Source organism: Eulemur rufifrons, chromosome 28 (assembly GCF_041146395.1).
Source record: "Eulemur rufifrons isolate Redbay chromosome 28, OSU_ERuf_1, whole genome shotgun sequence".
In the NCBI taxonomy this organism is placed as follows: Eukaryota; Metazoa; Chordata; class Mammalia; order Primates; family Lemuridae; genus Eulemur; species Eulemur rufifrons.
In genome coordinates, this window is record NC_091010.1 from 30,694,592 (window position 1) to 30,717,202 (window position 22,611).

General features: G+C 41.1%; 1 protein-coding gene across 5 annotated transcripts in view; it reads left to right on the plus strand.

Moving 5' to 3' along the window:
- FAM13C (family with sequence similarity 13 member C) overlaps positions 1 to 22,611 on the plus strand; it is a 110,469-nt gene that overhangs the window by 30,174 nt on the left and 57,684 nt on the right. For all 5 annotated transcript variants that reach the window (XM_069460592.1, XM_069460595.1, XM_069460593.1 and 2 more), the window contains one exon: positions 7,204 to 7,322. In XM_069460592.1, the coding sequence (XP_069316693.1) occupies positions 7,204 to 7,322 (119 nt within the window). The remainder of the gene's footprint in view (positions 1 to 7,203; positions 7,323 to 22,611) is intronic.

A 22,611-nucleotide genomic window follows, 5' to 3' on the forward strand; every position in this document is an offset into this window, starting at 1 on the left:
GAATTAAACAGTGATTATAACGTACTGTCTCTTTTAATACAAACAACTTGAAATAATGCCGTTCTCCCACATTGATCAAGAACTGCGTACTTTCAAAGCTGTTTGGGTCTATTGAATTATAAGCTGTGTTTATCTTATTAAAATATTTCTACTTTAGCTGGTGAACAGAGATACCCAGTATTTTCTGTCATGGGAATCGTTTTAAAATACATCAATGTCAGTCAGACTTTGCAAGGTCTTCAGGAAGGCATCCCTTGCATAAAAGGCCATCTTTCTGGCCTGGGTAAGTTATCTGTCTTTTCTTCATTTTTCTCACTGGGAGAACCAGGAGATGAAAACCCACCTTCTCAGTTTTAAATGGGGAAATGTAGGTAAAAAGTGCCTAGTTTAGTTCCTGGTACAGATCAGGCACTTAGTGAATGTTATCAGATTTGGAAAGTAGATAAGATAGACAACATAATGGAATGTCTGTTTTTTATTAGAAATTCTTACAATAAAACAGTAAACTAAGTAATATCTCTATTACAGATTTTAAAAATAGAATAAGAAGAGATCCTATTTTATGTGTACGTGTGCATTGTAAAGCTATACCTGCCTTCCTCCATGATTTATTTTCTTTCTTTGTTGAAATAATGACTAAGGTAGCCAGAAATGATTTTTAAAAATTGAAATAATGACTAAGGTAGCCAGAAAGGATTTTTAAAAATAGATCTGAAGAAACTGTTTTCTAAGTGCCCTGTTTCTTAAAGGGCCAGAATATTTTAAATAATAAACGCACGTTTTTAAAAGGAAATTTAAATCAGTTCTTCCAGGGCCTCCTTTATCCCAATTACTACATGAATGTAATAATCCAATAGTTCCTTTAATAAGTGGGTAAAAGCTTTAAAATTCCTCAGTTATTCAAAAGAACTTTAAGTCACTTTCAGAGATATGCACAAGTTTAAGGTAAGAGGAATGTGAGGGTGATATAGAATAGGGTACATTTATAACACTTTCCTTTGTTCATCCTAATAATTGAATATATATGCTTTTCCAAACTATGGAGATATCAGATATGTTTATTATGTCATAATTAGAGCTTTTGGGAAGCTCATGCACTCATAAATGCAAGGCTTGTTGTTAACAATGGAGTGATTAATTATAAAACCATTTAATTTAAAAATTAAGTTGCTGGTGAAGAAAATAAAGTTTTATCAATTTGGAATAGAATGGAAAAAGAAAAATCCTCAAGGGTGGGAACATGAAAAAATTTGGTGTTTTGATTGACCACATCTTGGAAGGAAGATTTAGAGCATACATATATCTTTGAGGTTCAAAGGTACCGTTCTGATTTGTCAAGCAAGAGTAGATGGACAAGAACTGAGATTAGGATGGAAAATCCTTGTTTTTCGTTTGGTCCATGGACTTGTACAAATTGGGCAATTTGGAAGGGCCTAAAGCAATGACCATGTCATTGGATCAAAGCTAGATTCTCCAAAGTTCTATAAGAGTCAGCTGAACTCACTATGATCCCAAGGACAAAATATCATGTTTCAGTTCAATTCAATTCTGGCTTAGGGACAGCTAAGTTTTCCTTAACTAAGCTGGGGTTTGAGCCTCTCAAGTTAATCGACAGCTTTTCTCTTGTCATTTTGCATACTGTCTTAGCCTCTGCCCATGGATCGGAAAATAACCTGAATGACATTTGTTTCATAGGCAGCTATGAAATATCTCAGAGCTTAGTCAATTTGATGTCCTTTGCATATGGCAACCAACAAATCACTCCACTGAGGCTGGACTTGGGACATATTGGGGATGTCGTAGAGAGTAAAGGAAATAGCTGAGAGCAGGGAAAGATGTAGGATGCTTCTTCTTCCAGGTGTCCATCCAGGATACCCCTGGCCAGGTGGTAGGAAGACAAGCATGGAGCAGAGGATCTTGGCTTCTCCTTCCCTTGTCCCCTTGGTCAGCTTGGACCTGACCATTTGGCAAACACATTAACACAGAAGTAAGAAGTTAGAGTCTGCCCTCTTACACTTTAGTCTGTGTCAAACAGATTTTAAAATTCTTCGGGGGCAGGGATGTCTTATTCACCTTCGTATAACCCCCTTGACTATCAAAATTCTTGCTATGTGGTAGCAATTTTTCTTTTAGGTAACAATATATCTCAATTGTTTCAGAATAAACACCCTGCTTTAATGTTCTATAATTAGCTGACTGTTGCACTCAATTCCAAACAAAGATGAGATGACGCTTAAATGGGCAAAGGTAATCAAATGTGTTCTTTATTTCTTGTCCAGATGTTGTTGACTTTGGGGTAGGGGGTAGACGTGGGAAGAAAGAACTCTCAATCATCTACAGGTACGTTATTACTCTTAGGACTTTCTTTGGCAACCCTGGTTAACCTTGACACTGGCCAGGCAGTGGAGTCCAACTGGAACACAGATGTGGGCTCACAAGAGAGTGAGCCCTGGTCTTTCATGTGTCTGGCTATATCTCTGTAATGGAGGCAGATAAATTTGATTGAATACTACTGTTCTCATTTTGTATCTTTTCCTTTGTATCTTTATGAATAAATGGCAGCACAATATCTTTGAAAGCTACTGTTCTATTAATTCGATAAGATGATATACCTTTTCCTTCTGGGTTTCCCCTTTAAAGGAAAGCATGAAATTATTTTTTAATAATGGGACAACTAAGTATTGGGTTTTCCTCCCCTGTTGCCTGTGAAGTGCTTGCATCTTCCACGTAAGACTCTTGGAGTTGCTTTTTCTGGGTGTGTCAGGAGACAAGACTTCTTGTGTCATCAGGCACCGTGCTCTGCTGGGCATGCTCTGTAATTCCTCTGCACCAAGGCACACATCTTTTTAGGCTTTCCCCTTTCTCATTTCTGAATGTACCTTAAAATTGATGGGTGCATTTAATGTGGCATTATTTTTTTCCATAAAATGCTATTATTTAATCAAAGTGATGGTGGCTTTTATAATTGATGCTATCTTAGAATAGAGGAAAGGTAATGTGTTTTCGTTATCTATTGTTGCACAACAAAGAACCACAAAACTTAAAATAGCGATAATCATACATTACCTCTCATGGTTCCTGTGGGTCAGGAAGTCACTTGGGGCACAGTAGGGAGGTCTCGTCTCAGCTCCATGCTGCCTGGAGCATCAGTCGTAAGATTTAAAGCCTTGAAGTTAGAATCGTTTGAAGTTGATTCCCACGTGAGCTTTTCTGGGGCTATTTGCCCACACGGGGTCATTCCGTGAAGAGATAATGTAGTGAAAGGGACTAAACTGAAAATCTTCATTCTTTTTATTATGAATGAAAGATTTTTCCAAGCTAATAAGGATCTTTGGAAGGAAGAACAAATTAAGCATTTTTTTTTGAGGAAGGCTGGACTTGGGTTTCTGATCTGAGGGGGGTGGACATCAGAACTTTGGAGCAGGTTCTAACTTTTTGGCATTGGGAAGGGCAGCCATTTAGGCATACATTTCGTACCAGAGGCTGTTCTGTTCGTCAGTATGCAGGACGGTTTATTCTTCCCCAACTCTCCGTAACATCTTGAGGTTTGAAATTCTTAGTGGGGAAAAGAAACATAGAGGATAGTGCCACTTTTCCTCCATTTGAATCAGGGACTAGACTGTCAGCTCCAAATACTCCTTTTCCACCCATTCCAGAGAAAAGTTCTGCTCTTGCAGTGCTTTGAGATCTCTGACCTGAGCAGATTAAGGGAGCACTTTCTCCAAAACCGTCTTATTCATCTCTAAGATAAGTCCTAGATTCAAAGGAATCCAGCAACCAACAATGTATGGTCTCTCTAACCCGTCTCAACCCTGAGGGCTCAAAGAATTAGATAAAATATGGTCTTTGAAAAAAAAAAAAAAATACTACCCTTTCCTAAAAGGGTAAAGTTTTAATAAAATGGAAATTTTTATTAAAAAATTTTTAATAAAAGAAAATTTTAAACTTTTTAGAGTTCAGAAGGGCCATTTCTTAAGGCCTACAGCTATTGAGGTTTCTAAATATGATGTTTAAAAGAATATCAATATTAGTATAGAAACGTAAAACCAGCATTCTACCACAAAAATAGGCTTTCCTTTGCCGAACGCATTTGGGTTAAGTCTCCAAGGGTTTACTGAGCACTAGTTTCAGAATATGGAGCTTTAAGGGAATTTTTATGAAAGAAATATCATCATCATCAGTAGCTCCTATTTGCTGTGTGCCTCCAGCTGGCAGGCACTGGAAGAGGTTCTAATGACATTTTGTTTAAAAACCTTGCAAGGTTGGTGGTATTATCCTCATTTTACAGACAAGGAAACTGAGGCCCAGATTATTTTTGTAATTTGCCAAGGTCATACATCTAGCAAGCAGCAAGCAGAGATACCTCACATAAAACCATTATGTGAGGGAATTTGGCCAGTATTTGGGTAGCTGTAGGATTTTTCACAAGCAACTGCTAAGACTAGGGAATTAGTGCATACGAATGGAAACTTTTCTTGTGGACTGTCTTCTTGCCTGAAGCTGGAGGCTTGGAGGAATGAAAGAAAGGATCGCTATAGGCCTAATTCATTCCTTTCCCATAGCTCTGCCTGCCTCCCCATTTTATACATCTGATATGAAGGCGTTCATATAATTTTATTTTAGAGGCTGTAATGACTGCTTGGTAAATAGCCTCATGAGGTCATTCTAGTATTTGGAAACATGACTTCTAAGGCCCCTGACGCATTGGCACTTTTACTGACTTCAACCCGCATCCTTAAAAGAGGGGCTGGGGCTCTGTTGCTACCACAATATGCTGCACAGTGAGCCCCACATTCACTGCATCCCTTGAATACTTTGCCTGTATGATGGCAGCCATCTGCGTCTACCACATTTCTCATGGATTTCTTTTTCTTTGAAGCATCATACAGGTTTTAGTTTCTAATAAGGTAAATATCGATAGCTATAATCCACATAAATAAAAATCTGTTGCTATTTGGGGTTCTCAATAATTTTTTTAAGAATAAAAGGTTCTTGAGGCCAAAAAGTGAGGAAACCACTGTGGATTATCCCCAGCTGTGATGGGTCCCTTTCTTACTATGACTTCATAAGAGGCCACTGTTACGGAAATTCAAGCACCTATATAAGTCCCTGGTTGAGCTCAGGTTTTCAGTCTTTCTAGCTCAGGAAGCTGGTTTTCAGTGGCCTAAGAGTTAGCTTGTTTTCTCCTGACATTGTGGGCTTTCTATTTTATTTGTTATTTTTTCTCATTTTTTCTTCTTTTCTTTTCTTTTCTTTTTCTTTTCTTTTCTTTTCTTTTTTTTTTCTTTTGCAACAGGGTCTCATTCTGTTGCCCAGGCTAGAGTACAGAGTGGTGTCATCATAGCTCACTGCAACCTACAACACCTGGGCTCAAGCGATCCTCCTACCTCAGCCTCTCGAGTGGCTGAATGGCTGGGATTACAGGCGTGTGCCACCATGCCTTGCTAATTTTTTGTAGAGACGGGGTCTTACTCTTGCTCAGGCTGGTCTTAAACTCCTGTCAAGCAATCCTCCGGCTTTGGCCTCTCAAAGTGCTAGCATTATAGGTGTGAGCCACCACACCTGGCCTCATTTTTTATTTTATTTTTGTTTTCCTCATTTTTCCATTTTCCTCAGTCTTTTTTATTTTTCTTAATTTGTTCTTTTCTCCTTATTTTTTTTCTTTTTTCCCCTTCTCCCACTTTTTTCTTATTTATTCCTTTTTCTCATTTTTTATTTTGTTAGGATTTGGTTTTTTTGTTTATTTTTACTTTAGTTTGGCATTGCGCTTTAATCTCATTATAATGGTCAGTTTTTCGGGTGGGCTTCAGAAGTGATCTTCTTTTAAGGTAATCTAGACCAGGCTTCTCACCAGCTTTTCCCACTTTTAAGCTGAACTTGGGACATCTTGCCTTCAAGCCCAGCACTAAGTCCAGCATGCTGCAGGGCCCATGGCCACCTCAGCTGAGGACACCCATATTGGCAAACACCATCTCCTCTGCACCATCATCAAGGGTGACTTCACTGTGGTAACGGTGGCCCAGCACATCCTCACTGGGAAAAATGTAGCCACTTGGATCATTGACAAGATTCAATAGAATTCCTCCAGCTTCCAGAGACTATCAGTTCTGGAGGCTTGAGGTCCAAGATCAAGGTGCCAACAGGGTTAGGTTCTTCTAAGGCCTCGTCCGTCCCTTGCCTGCAGACAGCCATCTTCTCACTGTGTCATCACATGGCCTTTTCTCTGTGCCTGCCTGTCACATGGATTTCTGTTTTAGTCTCTCATTGATCGTGTAAAGAGAGGCTATTTTATTCTAAGGAAAATTTGTCAGGTAGAGGTTTGGCATGGCTCAAAGATTGTAGCAGGGCAATTGCTGGACATATGTGAATCTTTCATTTTTGGTGTCTGTGTGCCTTTGTGTTGAATCCAGATTGTTTTGGCTGTGTTTATGATATTCTCTAGAGAGTTTAGCACTCTGGATGGAGGTTTGCTAAATTAATGAGTGGATTTCATCACAGATGACCGCTGTTGTGGTTTCTTTAGATGCAGTGTAGCTAATGGCTGTAGTGTGTTGGTGTTGGTGAGAAGGAGTCAGGGGGTGAGAGATATCAAGCACACTTAAGGCTTGGAATGTATAAAAACAGTTTGTTCCTTAATTTTCAGATTAACTTAAAGTTTTTTCTTATCGTAGGAATGTCTGTTTATTGTAGGAAATTTATAAAGCATATCTGGGCCCCCAAAAGAAACAAAAATGACATCTCGAATTTATTAGTCACTGTTAAGATTTTGGTTTAACTTATCCCAATCTGTATATGTGTGTGTGTGTGTGTGTGTGTTTGTGAACATTCATACATATGTTTGTTTTTGTAAAAATGAGCCTATGCTATAAATATTGTTCTATGAATTGTATTTTCAGATCTATCTATTCATTAAATATTCCTCTGTAGCATCACTTTTGATGTCTATAAAGTTCTCATTGTATGGCTATGTCATAGCTTTTGGATGTTAGATTTATTATTATTTTTACTCTGTAATCTTGCAGTGACTGATAGAAAGAGGCCTTTTAAATTTGGGACCACTGAATGGGCTCTCTTCCTGCACTGCAATCAGTAGTGTGCTCAGTATTGCTGCTCCCCTGCCCTGACACCCGCCTCCCGGCCAAAGCATGCTGTGGAACTGATTGCTGCTGACAGCTCATGGCCTTTTGCTGTTTCTTCTTGCAGGAGACAGAGCATGTGGTGCCCAGCCAGTCAGAGTATCAGGGGAAAGCAGGAGCACCAGCTCATGAAAGTCCACAAAACAATACCTTCAGGTGCCAAGAAACAGTGCGACTTCAACCAAGGTGGGCCTTTCGTTTGTCAGAAGCTGCACTGTGCCTGGGCCTCCTTTCCCGGAAATGCTCACTCGTGTGCTTGCCACCCCCGTGCGAAAGTCAAGGCATTCTGACTTTGGTTGCCATTCCTTATAGTCAGAGAAACTGCCTAAAGAGGCCTAGGAGAATCCCAGAGTGAGTTTAAGAGAAGTGTAAATGACCTGCTTTTTCTGTCTCCTATTTGAAGATAATCCACCTTAAGGCTCATGAAGGGGTGGAGATGGGTCATGCCCTTGGAGAGAAATGCTAATTTCATTCATTCTGTCCCCTTTATTGCATGCTAGAGGGGACTAGGTTTTCCTCTGTGACCATGATAAATTCATGATGACCATGTAGGCACCACGCCAACTGCTTTTACATATTCTCTCATTTGGCCTACACCACTTCCTCACAAAGCTAAGTACTCATAGTCCCAATTTATGGAGGAGTCTGAGTCTGATAGACATTAAGACACTTGTAAGTGAAAAAGGCTGAGCCAGAGTTTGAACCTATTAATACAAATGTCTGATTACGGCATGGCAGGTGCAGATTCTGTGCTGACCCAAGTGTGGTCATGTTGTCCAGTGACCTCAGCTCTGAAGTAGCCCCAGGGGTGGCCTCTCCAGCCTACTAGACCTGCTGCAGACTGCCCTGGAGCCAGGGCAAGGATGTGGGTAGAAAGCTGCCTGCAGAAAGGTTGGCATGACATTCTGACAGGAGCCCGACATTGCAGCTGTCTATGGAAAGTCTCTTCTGGAAATAAACAGAAGAAAGAATTCAGCCGCTAGTTGTGTCAGCTGTCTTTGTAGGATCTGGTGTACGGTGTAATCATAGCCCTTACTCAGTGGAAAGGAGGGGCTGTGCCTCTGAGCATGACCTTTAGAATTTTTTTCTAAGGCATCACAGTCTAAATGAATCAACAACTACAGAGAAGATTGGCTGTGCTATGTAATTGTGCATTAAAATATCCACTCTACTAAGTTTAGAATCATGGAACCCCAAAGGTAAGGTGAATCGCTATCCCAGTGGATTTCTGGGCACATTTATTAACCCTCCTCACAAGTCGCCATCTCTTATCTGTTTATTTTTACTTGACAGATAATACCTGTTGGACTCAACCTTGTAATTTTTTCCACTGATCAGAACGTTTTACCTTTTATTTGAGGCCTTATTATTAATAATAAAGCTGTTTTTGGCTGGCTAGAATCCACTTAGGCAATGACCCACCAGCCTGATGACTGCCTCTCTCAGCAAGAATAAGTTCTACTATATTCCCATGCATATTTCAAAATGGTATAAAAGCAAAACAAAACGAACAAAACTCACACTTAAGTTATTCATGCTTGTGTATGGAATATATAGTGGTCCTTTGGGGGTGGATATTTGACAGAGGCCAATAAGGAAAAATGGTATTAGCAGTTAACCTTTGCAAAGATGCTTGATGTTCAGTAAACTTAAAACCATTTTGTATCCCACGTACAGTGGAAGGGCTAACTGGTAGTTTTATTGTTGTGAGAGAGCAATGCAGAAATTAAATAGGATTTTGTGGTGGGAATCATTTACATATGACCAGCTGAGAGCTAACAGTATTGAATGAGAATAGGCCTATGAGGGGACATAGAGTAGCAATTCTTATATTGGGGATGAGCAGGGGAGTTTCACTTTATTTATATTCTTGGAGACCTATGGCACCCTGCCTCAGAAAGAGATGCACACACACACAATTTTGTGTAAAATTTTAGGTGGTTCCCAGACCTCTTCTGTGTGCCAGGAAAAGAAAATACAGGGTCCCTGGGCGGTCTTCTTCCTTAAGTCAGGATTGTCTTCCAGTCCCTGGTAGATTGGCTGCTTCTCCTTGTAAAAGTAGATCTGGTCTCTCTTCCTCTACCCCTTAGCAAACCTCCATAGGATCCCAAGTACCTTCTTGTCCTTTTCTGCTTTCCCCACTCAGCCTCCATGCCACACTTTCATAGGACCTAGGTTTCTGAGCTAGCAGCATTCCAGAATGTTCTGTGCATCAGTGTCAGCAATTGCAGGAGCTGGTGCTAAGTCACAGATCGGGAGTGCTGTTAGGCCAGTTATGTCTAGTACTGTTAGATTACTATTTAGATTGGGCAGGTAACCTTTAAACTACAGTTATTTATCACAACCATGGTGGCGTCACCCAGGGACATTCTAATGGAACTTAAAAAAAAAAATCCATCTCAAAATATTATAGGGATTGTGAAATGTGATGAACTGGTGAAATGAGATCTGAGGCTAAAAACAACTTTGAATCAGGTAGCTCACATTCCTGATAACATTCCTCTTCTGTTTTAAGCCAGCATCTGGCCAGGTCCGGGCATATTTTGCTGAACAGGATCTTGATAGAAACGTGATACTGTAACAGGACACACCAGACCTCGCTTTGGCTTGGAGTGAGGGAAGAAGCCAGGCTAAATCTCAGCAGGTGTAAAATGCCACCTTCTTGGGGGTGGGAGAGGGGAGAAAGTTATTAACATAATGCACACTATAAAAAAAGAAAGATCTCTCCATAGCCAGATGCCACCAAGGGGTCACACATCATTTTGGTGACACCTGATGGAGTAGTGTTCAGAGAATGAACCCATCTTTGTAGAAGTGAAATTTTGAAGCTGATTAAGGTCATGGGGTGGGCATTGATCTTTCCATGCATGCCAAATAGTTTCATACCTATGGCTCTGACAGCTCTCATGTTGTATCTTGGGCTCTTTCTAGCACAAGGAGCCTTTTTCTGTCTGTGCATAAGCTTCGGGAAGTTCTATGAATGTTTTTGCCAGAGTTTGAGTGTGTATATACTCTGCTGGTTTTTTATTGCTACTGTAACAAATGACCGCAAAGTCGTGGCTTAAAACAACACAAATTTATTTTCTTACAGTCCTGTAGGATAGAAGTCCAACACGGGTCTCAATGGGCCAAAAGAAGGGTGTCGGCAGGATTGCATTCCTTTCTGGAGGCCCTGGGGAAGACTCAGTCCATTTCCTTACCTTTTCCGGTTTCTGGGGGCTGCCCACCTTCTATGGTTCATGGTCCCTTCTTCCAAAGCCAGCAACATTGCATCTCTTTCTGATCCATGGGTGGGACAGATTTTTTGATTTTAGGTATTCATGTGATTGGATAGGGCTCACTCAGAAAATCTAAGGTAATCTCCCTATCTTCAGGGTCTTTAACTTAATCAAATCTGCACAGTCCCTTTTATGTACGATAACGTGGCAGAGGAGGGACATGGAGGAGGACATGGACATCTTTGGGGGACCATTATTGTCTACCTCATGTATGTTTATTTTTCCAGGGAAAATCTCTAAAGCATTTATCAGAATTTCATATAGAGCACATGACCCCAGCAAAGGTTTAGAACCCCTGTCCTCATGTCTTCCTCCCTCCAACTCTGCCTGCTCTTCTGAATTCCCTCAGCAGAGCCAACCTCACATTTAGTTTTTGCTGATCCATCTGTTTGCAGTGCACCCCTCCCCCCATTTGCCATGTTCCCCCCATTCCTATATTGTATTCCTGGCAGTACAGTGCCCCACATAAGAGGCCTCAGATTTGGTGTCCTACAGGTATATCTTCTGTGGAGACATACTTGGCTCGCATAACATTACAATATTTTGAATTAATATTCAAAAATCAAGAGTTTTTACACATTTTTGGCTTTAACGTTGGAAGAACCTGAAGATGGGATAACCCACGGCCTACATTCCTACAAGGCAACAATTAACTGGAGCTGAGGAGCAACTCTCCATTTTTGCATAATTCTTACTCATCTCTCTTCATTTATTTATGCTCTTTGCCCAGCTTCTATGGGTATTTGATTTATACTGCCTGCTTCCATCCTTTTCTTCCTGGCAACTGCTCTTCCTGGAGACTCTGTAGCTGCCTGGAGCTAATTCCTCCTGGATGGAAATGTCTTATCATATGGTGATGGCTGATGACGACTTAATGCCATCTTTTCCCAGATGACATGTTTGCATTTTTACATGGACCTTCAGTGCATATGAGTGGAAGTGCTGGGTGTCATACTTCTCTGGCATGCTCCTCAATATCTGGTGTTTTCAAAACATGTAAAAATTACAGAACTGCATTTAGTTAAAGCTGGAAGAAGCCTTAGTGATCCTTTATTGAAACTCTCTCATTTTCTAGTTTGACAGCTAGTAAGGCTGTGATTTGCTGAAGTTCTCACTCCCCTTGGTAATAGAACCAAGGCAAGCATCATCAATTTGTATAGAGCAGCCATTTGATGAATATGTATCAGTTTGACTGATTTTTATAGCTAAAGCCAGTGCCAATCCTGTAAACCCTCAGATGTGACAAAGGGAAATTTATGAATGTAAGAGAATACTAATGAAGTCGGGGATTTCTTACTCAGCTAAGTAAATTTACTTTTGAGAATGATTAAGTCACTTATATTTAAAATATTGTATTAAAATTTATGATAGCATTAAACCTTTAATGTTGTTAAAGAACTTGTCTGTATAAACAGGAGCTATTCTATAGCATTGTCTTAATTATTAATTAGGTTGGTGATTACATTGTGAGTTCCAGTTCATTGGCTCTTCATCTAGAAGTCCCCTGTTAGAGGCAGTCCAAGATCCTTAGCAAGGATAAAGGCCTTTGATAGTTTTCACTATTTTTGTGACATTCCAGATGAAAGAAAAAGCTGGGGGCTTTGTTGCTTTATAGAAAGAGGAAGTTTTGTTGGCAGCAACTTTTCCATGGGGGATAAATCCTTTCATTTTTTGTTTTTGAGTTAGACAACGTGTGTGCTTTAATAGATAATTGTTTCTTATTGAAATGTTTTTCATGGAGTAAACAGAGTCTTAGTTCTGCTAAAAAGAGAAACAATGCATAAGAGAATGAGCACCCAAAGATTTTTAATAATACAAAAGAATGATCCCCCTTGTTGAACTGTACTAGAGCAGGAGCTCTGCATGTTTCCAGCATGTTCTTCTTCCTCCTCATTAGTGTTCTCCTAGGTTTTGTTTGGTCTTGTTTTTTTATGAAAGGAGTGTAGATAAGGTAGAGATAAAATAAATAGCTTGTCTTCACAGTGTTTTCGGACTCTCTGGTGTGCAGCTGGATAATGAGTGGGTTCCAGCAGGGCTCACTTTGAATATACTGCATGGAGGGAGCCATACCGTGGGGGCTCCTCCTCTCCTTAGCTACCCCCTCCCGCTGCCTCTCCCCATGGGCACAGAAACAGCCTGGTGGAATGCAAAGAATATTCAAATTAAGAAATGTAGAATTACATCCATCAAGCAACTTGGTCACTTCACTCAAATTCCTGATGCCTGTCCTCTAACGTAATGGGGTTTGGATTCAATTATTTCTAAGGCTCCTTCTGGCTCTAACATTGAAAATGCTCAACACTCTAGATATTTAAAGGATTAGACATGGAAAGACTTTGGCTTAAGAATACAAGCTCTTGCAGATAAAAATAATTCCCCCACCCTGCTTTAGGGCACAAAAATCCCACACCAAATCCTTAAACTGCTGATTAAAAAAGAGCCCACACTTGATTATTTTGGAAATGAAACTCTGAATCTGAAATACCTACCCTTTTTTTTTTTTTTTTTTTTTTTTTTTTTTAGGAGTCTGCCCTTGGTCATTTGATAAATTGTTAGCACTTTCACCAGGCAATGATTAGGCATAGGGATAAAAAGGAAACTTAGAGACATTCTCTCATTAAAAATACTACTGCCACCACTACTAATAATAAAATAAATGAAACATTGGAAAAATACAGAAAATCCCAAGGACATAATATATTGTAATCTTACCACCCAGATATTACTGTTGTTACCATTTTAGTGTACATTCTTATGTTGTTATTATTTTAATGTTAGCATAAAAAAGAATTGTGTACGAAAGGGGCTTCTTGATGCATGAGGGTTTGAATCTGCTAGAAGCACCATTTTAGGCAGGTCCTAGAGTAGAAAGCTAGACAAGAATGCATTATGACTATGCAATATTTATATGTAATAGTGTGCTTTTTTAACATAAGACCAGTAAGCTGAGTAATAGAGCACTAGTTTAATTATCACAAGGCTGGGGAGTTCATTTATGGCTAAAGTAAACAAATGTAATTTTCTATAACAAATATTCTAACATACAGTTTCTATTAAGAAACATGTTTTTCAAGCTTTGGTGTCATTATAGCCCTTTGTTAGAAATGATATTTCTAGAAGGCCAAACAGAAAACTTTGTCCTTAACATCTGAACATCTTGGAAAGCTGCTTGGTTTAACATGGAATAGATTTAAGAGAGATATTTCAATAATGATTAAAGGAGCAGAAAATGTATAAACTTAAACTTCATTTAGAACTTCGACCAGCTGGTTAAGTAGTCAGTATCCCTGAAGCCACTAGAATGAGGCTATTTAACTTACTCTTCATCTTCCCAATGAGGCAATAGCTATTTTCCCATACTTCTGTTATAGCATTAATAATTGTCAACAAGGTAATTCCTTCTCAAGATTTACATTAAACACTACACACCCCCACACACATATGTTATGTATAGCGACACACAGCTGCCACCTATCCCCTCTATATGTATTTTTTTATTTTATCTTTAATCACTGCTGGATTAAAACATTTTGTGGAAAAAATATATATAATTATATGTATAAATGTGTTTCTAAGAATGTATTATATATAATGATATTGCCTTATGTTACATTATATTATACATTGCTATACATTATATTACCTTAGATATATGTGATTATATTACATTGCCAAGTAACTTGTTTGTCCCACTTCATATTATAACTTTCCATATTACAAAATATGCTGTATCATATTTAATGGTTGTAAATACACTCACGTACCACATAATGACATTCTGATCAATGACAGTGTATACAATGGTGGTCCCATAAGATTATCATACCATATTTTTTACTATAGCTTTTCTATGGTTAGATATGTGTAGATACACAAACACCACTGTGTTACAGTTGCCTACAGTGTTCCATACAGTGACGTGCTGTACAGGTCTGTAGCCAGGAGCAACAGGCTACACTATATTGCCCACGTGTGTAGAAAGCTATGCTATCTAGGTGTGTGTAAGTAGACTCTGTGATGTTCACACAATAACAAGATTGCCTAATGAAGTATTTCTCAGAACGTATCTGCGTTGTTAAGCAGACTGTATTTCATTCTGTGGTTATACCATCGTTTACGTAACTAATTCCAAAGTACTTGATATGTGGTTACTTCTAGGATTTATATTGATAGATATTTCTGTAGGAAACATCTTTTTAAAAATATCTTTATGTACATCCCTTACAGTTCCCTTGGTTTGTGCTTAAGGGTCAAAGGCGTAGGATTTGAAATGGTTAACTGGAATGAGACTTGGGATACAAATGTTTCAGTTATCTGATTATGGAAGAATATAGGAATATCATGAACAATTGATAATTTTGAAAGAACTAAGTAGAAAGTCATGTGGCTAGATTTCTGCATGTGTTGGAACCATAGGATTGAGGCTCTGGGTGGAATGTTTGAGACAATTCAATCCCATCCCTACCCTCTTACTTATGTGTTCGCAAGACATTTCTGTTCCATCCACTTGCACTCACAGTTTTCTAGTTCAGTTTGTGCTAAGGGCAAAGTGCTTCTGGCTCTCACATGCTCAGAGGACATTTGAAAGTCATGCAGGGGATGGAACAATTGTTTGTTGTGGGGGACTGACTGCCCCATGCATGTCAGTGTGTGGCATCTTTGCCTCTAGCCCACAGAATGCCAACAGGCATCTCCAGCTTCCCTGACAGTCACAGATAGTCCCTAAATTTTCTAAATGTCCCCTTGGGGGCATACCACCACCCTGTTAAAAAACACCAAATTTCATGATGGATACCTTATTTAAAACCCCTATTTTACATGTGTTTTTATTAACATGGACACATGTTCATTATCTATTCATAAGTGGAATCAAAGTAATTAGTTAACAGTATTGCAATGTATTCCTATTTTTGCTTAAAGTATTATTATGTACAGAAATGTATGAAAAGATATAAATCAATATTTTATTGGTGGTGATTTGGGGGTAAGATGATTGTGGGGAATTTAAAAAAATATTCTTTGTGCTTTTGCTTTCCAAGTTTTGCCCCCATTAAGCCTCTATTAAGTTTGTAATTGGGGAAAGTGATAATTTTATAAATGCAAGACAAGTAATAGTACATATGTTTCTCTAGCTTTATTTATTTATTTAGTTATTTACTGTTGAATCTTACTTTGGGGCAGACAGGAATGTTAGGAGAGTATTAGGAGAGAGTGGATTTATTTCATATTTTGGTTAACTAGGAGAAACTTAAAATGAATTTTCAGTGGTACCTGTGGCTTTTATGGTTTAGGACAGTTGGGATCAGAAAGCAAATATTAAAGATGACTTTTATAGATGATGTTTAAAACGAGAATTTGTGTCCTAGATACCTGTTTCCTTGAATGTTTCTGTAGCTAAAAGCAGAAGAAAGTCTCTTCTCATACCCTTGAGCAGCACCCAGCCTCTCAGGGGTCCAGTAGCACAGAGTTCTTACCAAGAGCACCCCTGGGACCCTGGAGATGCCAGGGACAAAAGAAGTACCAAGGCTTATTCAAGTGGGTTGAGGTCCAAGAGGAGGAAGGTTGAGCAGGGATGAAGTAGGAACAAGCCAGGTGTCAGAGGCTTCTTAGACAATGCTTTAAATTTAGCACCAGTATAAGAAAACAATTTTGGCCACACCCGACCTATTGAATAAATCCAAGCACACATAATGGAGCCCTTGGGAAGGGAACTGTATCCTAGGTACTGCAGTGTGAAGGGGGAGGGCCTTGGCAGTAAGCAGACCTGAATGCTAATTCCAGCTTTGCTACTTCCTTGGACAAATTTCCTAACTTCTCTGGGCTTTGATTTCTTCAGATGCACGTGTATAATGGAAACGAAAATACATGCTTCTCAGAGCTACTGTTGTAAGGATTAAATGAGACAACACACGTCCAGCTGCACCCAGGGTCTGGCCTGCGACAGGTGCTCATAATGTTGCTCTTCCCCAGGAGCCTGGCTTCCCCGTTCCTCTCCGTGCAGGTCCTCACCTAGCTCCACAGGACTGATCTGGGGCCTGCCCACACATCCCCCTTGCCTCTAATCTTCTCTCTTCTCCCCTCCATTTATCTAAATTTCAGTCCTATCTCAGAGCCCAGCTCACTCCCAGCTCTTCCTGCACTTTCTCTTTTCATAGCAGCCCACATTGATCTCTGGAGTTACAACATGCTCAGCTAAATTAGGTACGTGATTAATCTCAAGAGTTTTTTGGTTTATCTCTTCAGATAAGATATGTGCCTATTTTTTAATAATTCTTTTGAATGTGCACAATCTTTAGCATAATGCTGAACTCATAGGTTCAATGGTTTAGTAAAGTCCCTGCTTACGGATTCTTAGGTAGGCAATCCCATGGAATTCTGGGTTTCTATCTATACTCTTATGCCTCTCTTGGCCATATTCCACTATGGTCCTTTATATAAGAGGTCTTTCACAAGCTCTGGTTTGTTTTTACACACACTGGCTGCACGTGCCGTATTTCCATATCCCTCTCTCACAGAATCCATACTGCCTTCATAGACCTGCTTTTCTACACATCTTTAAATGGGGTCTTATCTTCTTTCTAGTTGAATCAAAAACTACACATACCTTGGACCAGTTGGTTTCCTGAATTGCCAGTTGAGATTCCAGTGATTGGGACTCTCTCGCTCAGCTTGGACACGTGATTAAGATAATTTCAAAGAGGATGATGGTTATGAAGAGTGGTGGTTGAAAAGTAGGAATCAAAATAGTGGTCCTTTCCAACATATAGTTCCTGCCAAGCTTGCTGATCTTGCTGTGTGCAGTGCAGGAGACCTAGGCAATTGCATGCCAAGTGGTTGTTTCTTGGTAATGGTGGTATTTGTAAGAAGAAAGGTAGTTGGCGTTCTCTTGCAAACAATGGAAATTGACTCTGTTTGACTCAGGCAAGGAAGGGGGTCTAATGAAAAGTTATGGGTTTAGCTTACAAAATTGAGCTAAGGGCAAACAGTCAGGCCCTGGGATGGGCAAGAACAAAGCCTGGTCTGTGAATTTCTGGAATCTCAATGACAAGAACTTGTCTCCCTGGAGTGCCATCATTGGATGATCCAGTGCTAATAGCCTTCCATTCCTGCTCAAGTTATGACTTCCAGGGAAAAGGAACTAACTGGCCTACCCCAGGCCATATGGTCATGTTTGCATGTGGAATAGTGAAGGGCTAGTTCCACAAAAGGAAAGGAAGGTTGGTATCAGAAGAAGTGTATGGAAGATGAAAAGGGCTTGGCAGATGAAATCAAAATAGTGTTGGGTGACTTAGAGAAATGAGAAGTACCTGGAACTGATAGAAGAAGGGCATTAGGAGCCAGTTTTAAGGTAACTACAAAAAAGCATCTGGTGTGCCTGGCCAAACTTGAGTGAGTCCAAGGCAGGGAGAGACGAGGGCTCCTCTAACTTCCCTTCCCAACCCTTAACTCACCCTTGCCCCTCAGACTGACACTGACTCAGGTGCTGCTCATCTTGTGCCAAGTCCACATCAGCAAGGACAAGCAAGGCTGGAGAGTAGTGAACTACAGAGAGAATGTATCAGATGATGTCAGAAAAGTTGGAAGTGACTACCCTGCTCAGGCCCTGATAGTCAAAGTGTTGATTTTTTTTTTTTTGTCTAAGTCTAGAGAAAAATCATTGGAGCTCATAAAAAAGAGTGACATGCTCAGATTTACATCTTAAAAAGACCACTCTGGGTACTGTGTGCTGTACTCAGGGGGACACAGTGAAAGCTAATATATCATCCATATTGAGGTGCTGGTGACAATGGAGATGGAGGGAAGATGACAGGTGAAGGGTAGAGACTCATGACTCTTTCCTTTTGGGAGAGAAAGAAAATCTTTAGTAGGGAACAGGAAGCATTTAGGCTTGGTTAATATCAATGCCTACACAGATCCTCTGTGCCTTTAAGTTCTTTTGTTCCTAAAGCTGTGCTGATTGATTGCTTTAAAAGTTAAAGTGTTGGATGTCCAAGTATCAGTTGTAATATCACAGGGCCCACTACAATAAGTAGTTATAACTATTCATGAACTATTTACCTGTCTTTCAAATTGCCCCCATCGCTTGTCATTCCCTGTGCCATTTGCTGCATCTGGTCCTGATTGAAATCTTTATTAGTGTGATTAGTTTTTTCTCCTTCCCCCACTGTAAGCTCCAGGAAGACAGGGCTTGTGTCTACTCTGTCACCACTTTCTCACTTTAGGTTTTCCTGAAGGTAGAGCCTGGTAGGAGAAATCGGGTGCAGGGAGATGGTCTTGGGAAACAGGAAATGGAGAAGGAGGAAGAGCCCACAACAGGTGCATAGCCTGGTAGGTCACCACTCAGAAGAACCGCGTAGACAGTGCCTCAGACCTATCCCTCTGAAAGTTGGGGGGCTGCAGAATTTATCCACACACTCCCACCTCTGCTGGCTGCAGGTTGTGTCCGGGAGTTAATTCTGCCGCACGTCCAGGCCGAGGGAATAAGCTCTGCCTGGCAAAAACCTCGAGGCAGAAGAGTGAACAGACTTGGCAGGTGCTTGGGGTGGGATGATGGGGGGAGCAGAACTGTCCTTGGAACTGATGCGTCGGCTACGACCACTGTCTCCTGGGCTGAGCGCTGCCTGGCACAGGGAGCAGGTGTCTGATAATTATTTACTAAGTGAGTGGCATGAGTGAGGTGATGCAAGCAAAATGCTTTGTATCCTGCTCAGCAAACCAGGTGCTACTATCATCATTACTGCTAATAAGGGAACGTCAGGGCCTCTGATCTCACTTGGTCCCCATGAGCAAACCCGCTGGATCCTGTGTCCTCAATATCCCTTCCCACACTTTCTTTCTGGTTCACAGGGTGTTTTATATCACACGCGTGGCGACTGTACCTCCTTCCCTCTGCCAATTCTGACGCTGGCCTGGTGGGCCTGCCTCACTGCTCACCCATGTTCTGGGCATCAGTGTGGTCCTGGCTGTTTCTGGTCTCTGTTCCAGCCCAGCAGAGTGAGGAGTGGTTCCAGGGCAGCTGGGCTGTCTCCTGTTTGAAGTTTCTCATGATGTCTCCAGGGACACAGCCTTTCCCTCCATGGGAAGGTGTCCCCTGGGAGGCCAGGCCAGAAACACCATGTCACTCCTGTATTCACAGAAGTCCCTCACCTGTGCCCTTTGGCCACTGTTCTCCTTCCTGGCTATTGCACTTGGACCTTTAGGGTAATGTTTCCCAGTTGAGGTTCCCCTGGAGTGCTTGTTAACTAGAGTTACCATTCTGCTCCTCTGGAAATTCTGATTCAGTAGGTCTGGATGAGGGCCCAGGAATCTCTGTTTTAATAATACTGGCTGATTCTAACCTGCACAGAAGTATAGGTGGGAGGTGGGAGTGGGGCTGGGGTCCCAGCTACTGGCAGGGCATATTATTGGGGATCCATGTTCCGTTTCTAGTCATGACATCCTTGTCCCCTTTGTGGGAGTTCATTGATCTGGACAAGTGATACATGGGTTGGAATGTCATTTTATGAACCTCTGATAACTTCTAGTTCTGTTTTCTCTCAGTAGTTTCTTTGGGGACAATTTTAAACTCTGTGTCTCTGTTTCTTTATCTTTGAAGATGGCTGCCCAATGTTTGACCTTGGTCTTTTAGCAGACATTTGGTTAAGAACCCATAAGAGAATGTCCTCAATGTGGCTTAGACTCCCTAGAGAAGGGAACTTTATATTTACTGGTATTGAGTGTTGTTATTGTTGCTAATAATATTACTGGAATTTATTGGCATCTTGTCTGTGTCTGCATATAGAGCCATTGTTTGTATATAAAGCGTGTTTTGCTCAGAGGGTTGTCCTCTTGGGATATACCTTTTGTTTTTGAAAGAGTTTCAGGAAACAGCAGTCGTACAGCCAGCCAGCAGTCATCCGGGTATACATTAGTGTATTCCAAGTGTTGCTTTCTAGTAAGAGGCTCAGATTAATGCAGTGGAATACCTTGAATTCTTAGGATGTGATGTGAGGTCAGTGCTATTCAGTTCTAAGGCTCTGATTCTAAATGAAGCATTCTGAAAAGTGTTGGATGTACTCGTTTTACTCTTTCTAAATTATGGGTTCAAAATCCACTTGCTAATCTTCAGTAGGTCTCCTCAGGGAAAAATGTATTTGTGTATGGGAATAAGAGGCATTTCATCCTTCAGGCTCTGCTACATGCTATAGGTGGAGGAGAGAGCACTGGTTGCATTATAGATATTGTGCACACTCAGGGATATATCATCATTGGCAGCTGCCCATCACCCTAGGATGAATGCTTTATTAACACATGTGAGTACCTACTATGTGTCATATTCCAAGATTAGCTGTAGATATAAAATGTTAAGCAGGACTCACATGGTCCCTGATCCTCAGAGTTTACCATCATGAGACAGAGACAATCAGATATATAAATACGTGATTAGGAACTGAGACATGCTATGCTGCAGAAGTACAAGATCAGAACATGGTAAGAACATACAAGAGAGTCCTAATTGGGAGCTACCTAGCATCTAAAGGATGAGTGTGTTAATTAGGAGAGAAAATGAAGAGAGAAGAGTATTATAGGCACAGGGACAGCTCGTGTGAAGGGCTGTGCTAGAAAGGAGCATGGTGCACCCAGGAGACAGAGAATTCAGTGTCACTGGAGCTTGGGGAGGGAGAGTGGCTCTAGCTGAGGTTGAAGAGGTGGACAGAGACTAAATCCTTCAGGGCATCATAGGATACTTTCAGGATTTTGGTCTTTATTTTCAGAGCAGTGTGCAGACGGGTAGTGAAAGATCTTGTGTGGATGATGGTGTGGGGAGAGTAGAGGAGATGTAGGGAGACCAGGGAGGAAACTACTGTCATCCAGGTAGTTCAGATGAGAGGTGATGGTGGCTTGGCCGAAGATAGTAGTGGTGGAGGTAGAGGGGTAGGGACAGATGTAAAAATTATTTGGGATAAGAAATTGTAGGACTTGGTAACACATTGGCTATTAGCCTTGAGGACGAGGAAAGTGTCAGATGACTCTCAGGTGCCCTCCATGAGCTCTGGGATACATGAGTGAGTTTTTCACTGAGACAGGGAACACTTTCCTCCAGTAATTTAATTCTTGATAGATAAAATGTTGATATAAGTATAAAATCCCAAGCTAAAATGTGGCTCTTTCACAAATTATCACATCCTGCGGTTTGACACTGTCCTTAGTCCAAGAAAAATATCTTAATCTTAGTTGGTCTTGCTGTTTTGAATTTCGGTGCACCTGCTGAGAGAAGGCCACTACAGGATGACCCAGACATTTTTTGCATTTCAGTGGGTTATCCACAAGTTTGCAATCCTTGAATCCAGGGAGATGCTCTTTTAATATCAAGCACACAATTAAATTTTGTTATTTCTCCATTGAGAAGTGTTTTATTTTGAATTATACAGTGCTGGAAGCAATGGTGGTGGCAGTAGTGGCATTGGTGATGGCTGGTGATGGTGTTGGTGATAGCGGTGGTGATGCTGGTGGTGGTGATAATGGTAGGTGGTGGTGGTGATGGTGGTGGTGATGGTGGTGGCAGTGATGGTGGTGATGGTGGTGATGAGGGGTGGTGGCAATGGTGGTGGCAGTGATGGTGGTGGTGGTGGTGGTGGTGGTAACGGTGGTGATGAGGGGTGGTGATGGTGGTGATGTTGGTGGTGGTGGTGATGAGAGGTGGTGACAGTGATGGTGGTGATGGTGATAGTGGTGGTGATGCTGATGGTGGTGAAAATGGTGGGTGGTGACAATGGCGGTGGTGAGGGTGATGGTGGTGATGAGGGGTGGTGGCAATGGTGGTGGCGGTGATGGTGGTGGTGAGGGTGATGGTGGTGATGAGGGGTGGTGGCAATGGTGGTGGCGGTGATGGTGGTGATGGTGGTGGTGGTGGTTGGAGGCATCACACACTCATCGCTGCTGACGACCATAATTGGGCTCTAAAGAGTACAGGTTGCATCTCCCACTGCGTGGCCTGGGCTAGAGGGCAAGCTTATGTTGGAATTGGCAGACTACTCTGACTAGCTTACTCATCTGGGCCCACTTCAGAAGCAAGCATTTGATATAGATTTGTTTAGTCACTTTCCTATTATTGTTTTCAGTGCAGGGATGCAAGAGAATTGGAGGGAGTGTTCATTAGTGACCCAGTTTTTGTGTGTAAGCCAAATTCCAGGCACAAGTATAAAATGGTTCAAGCA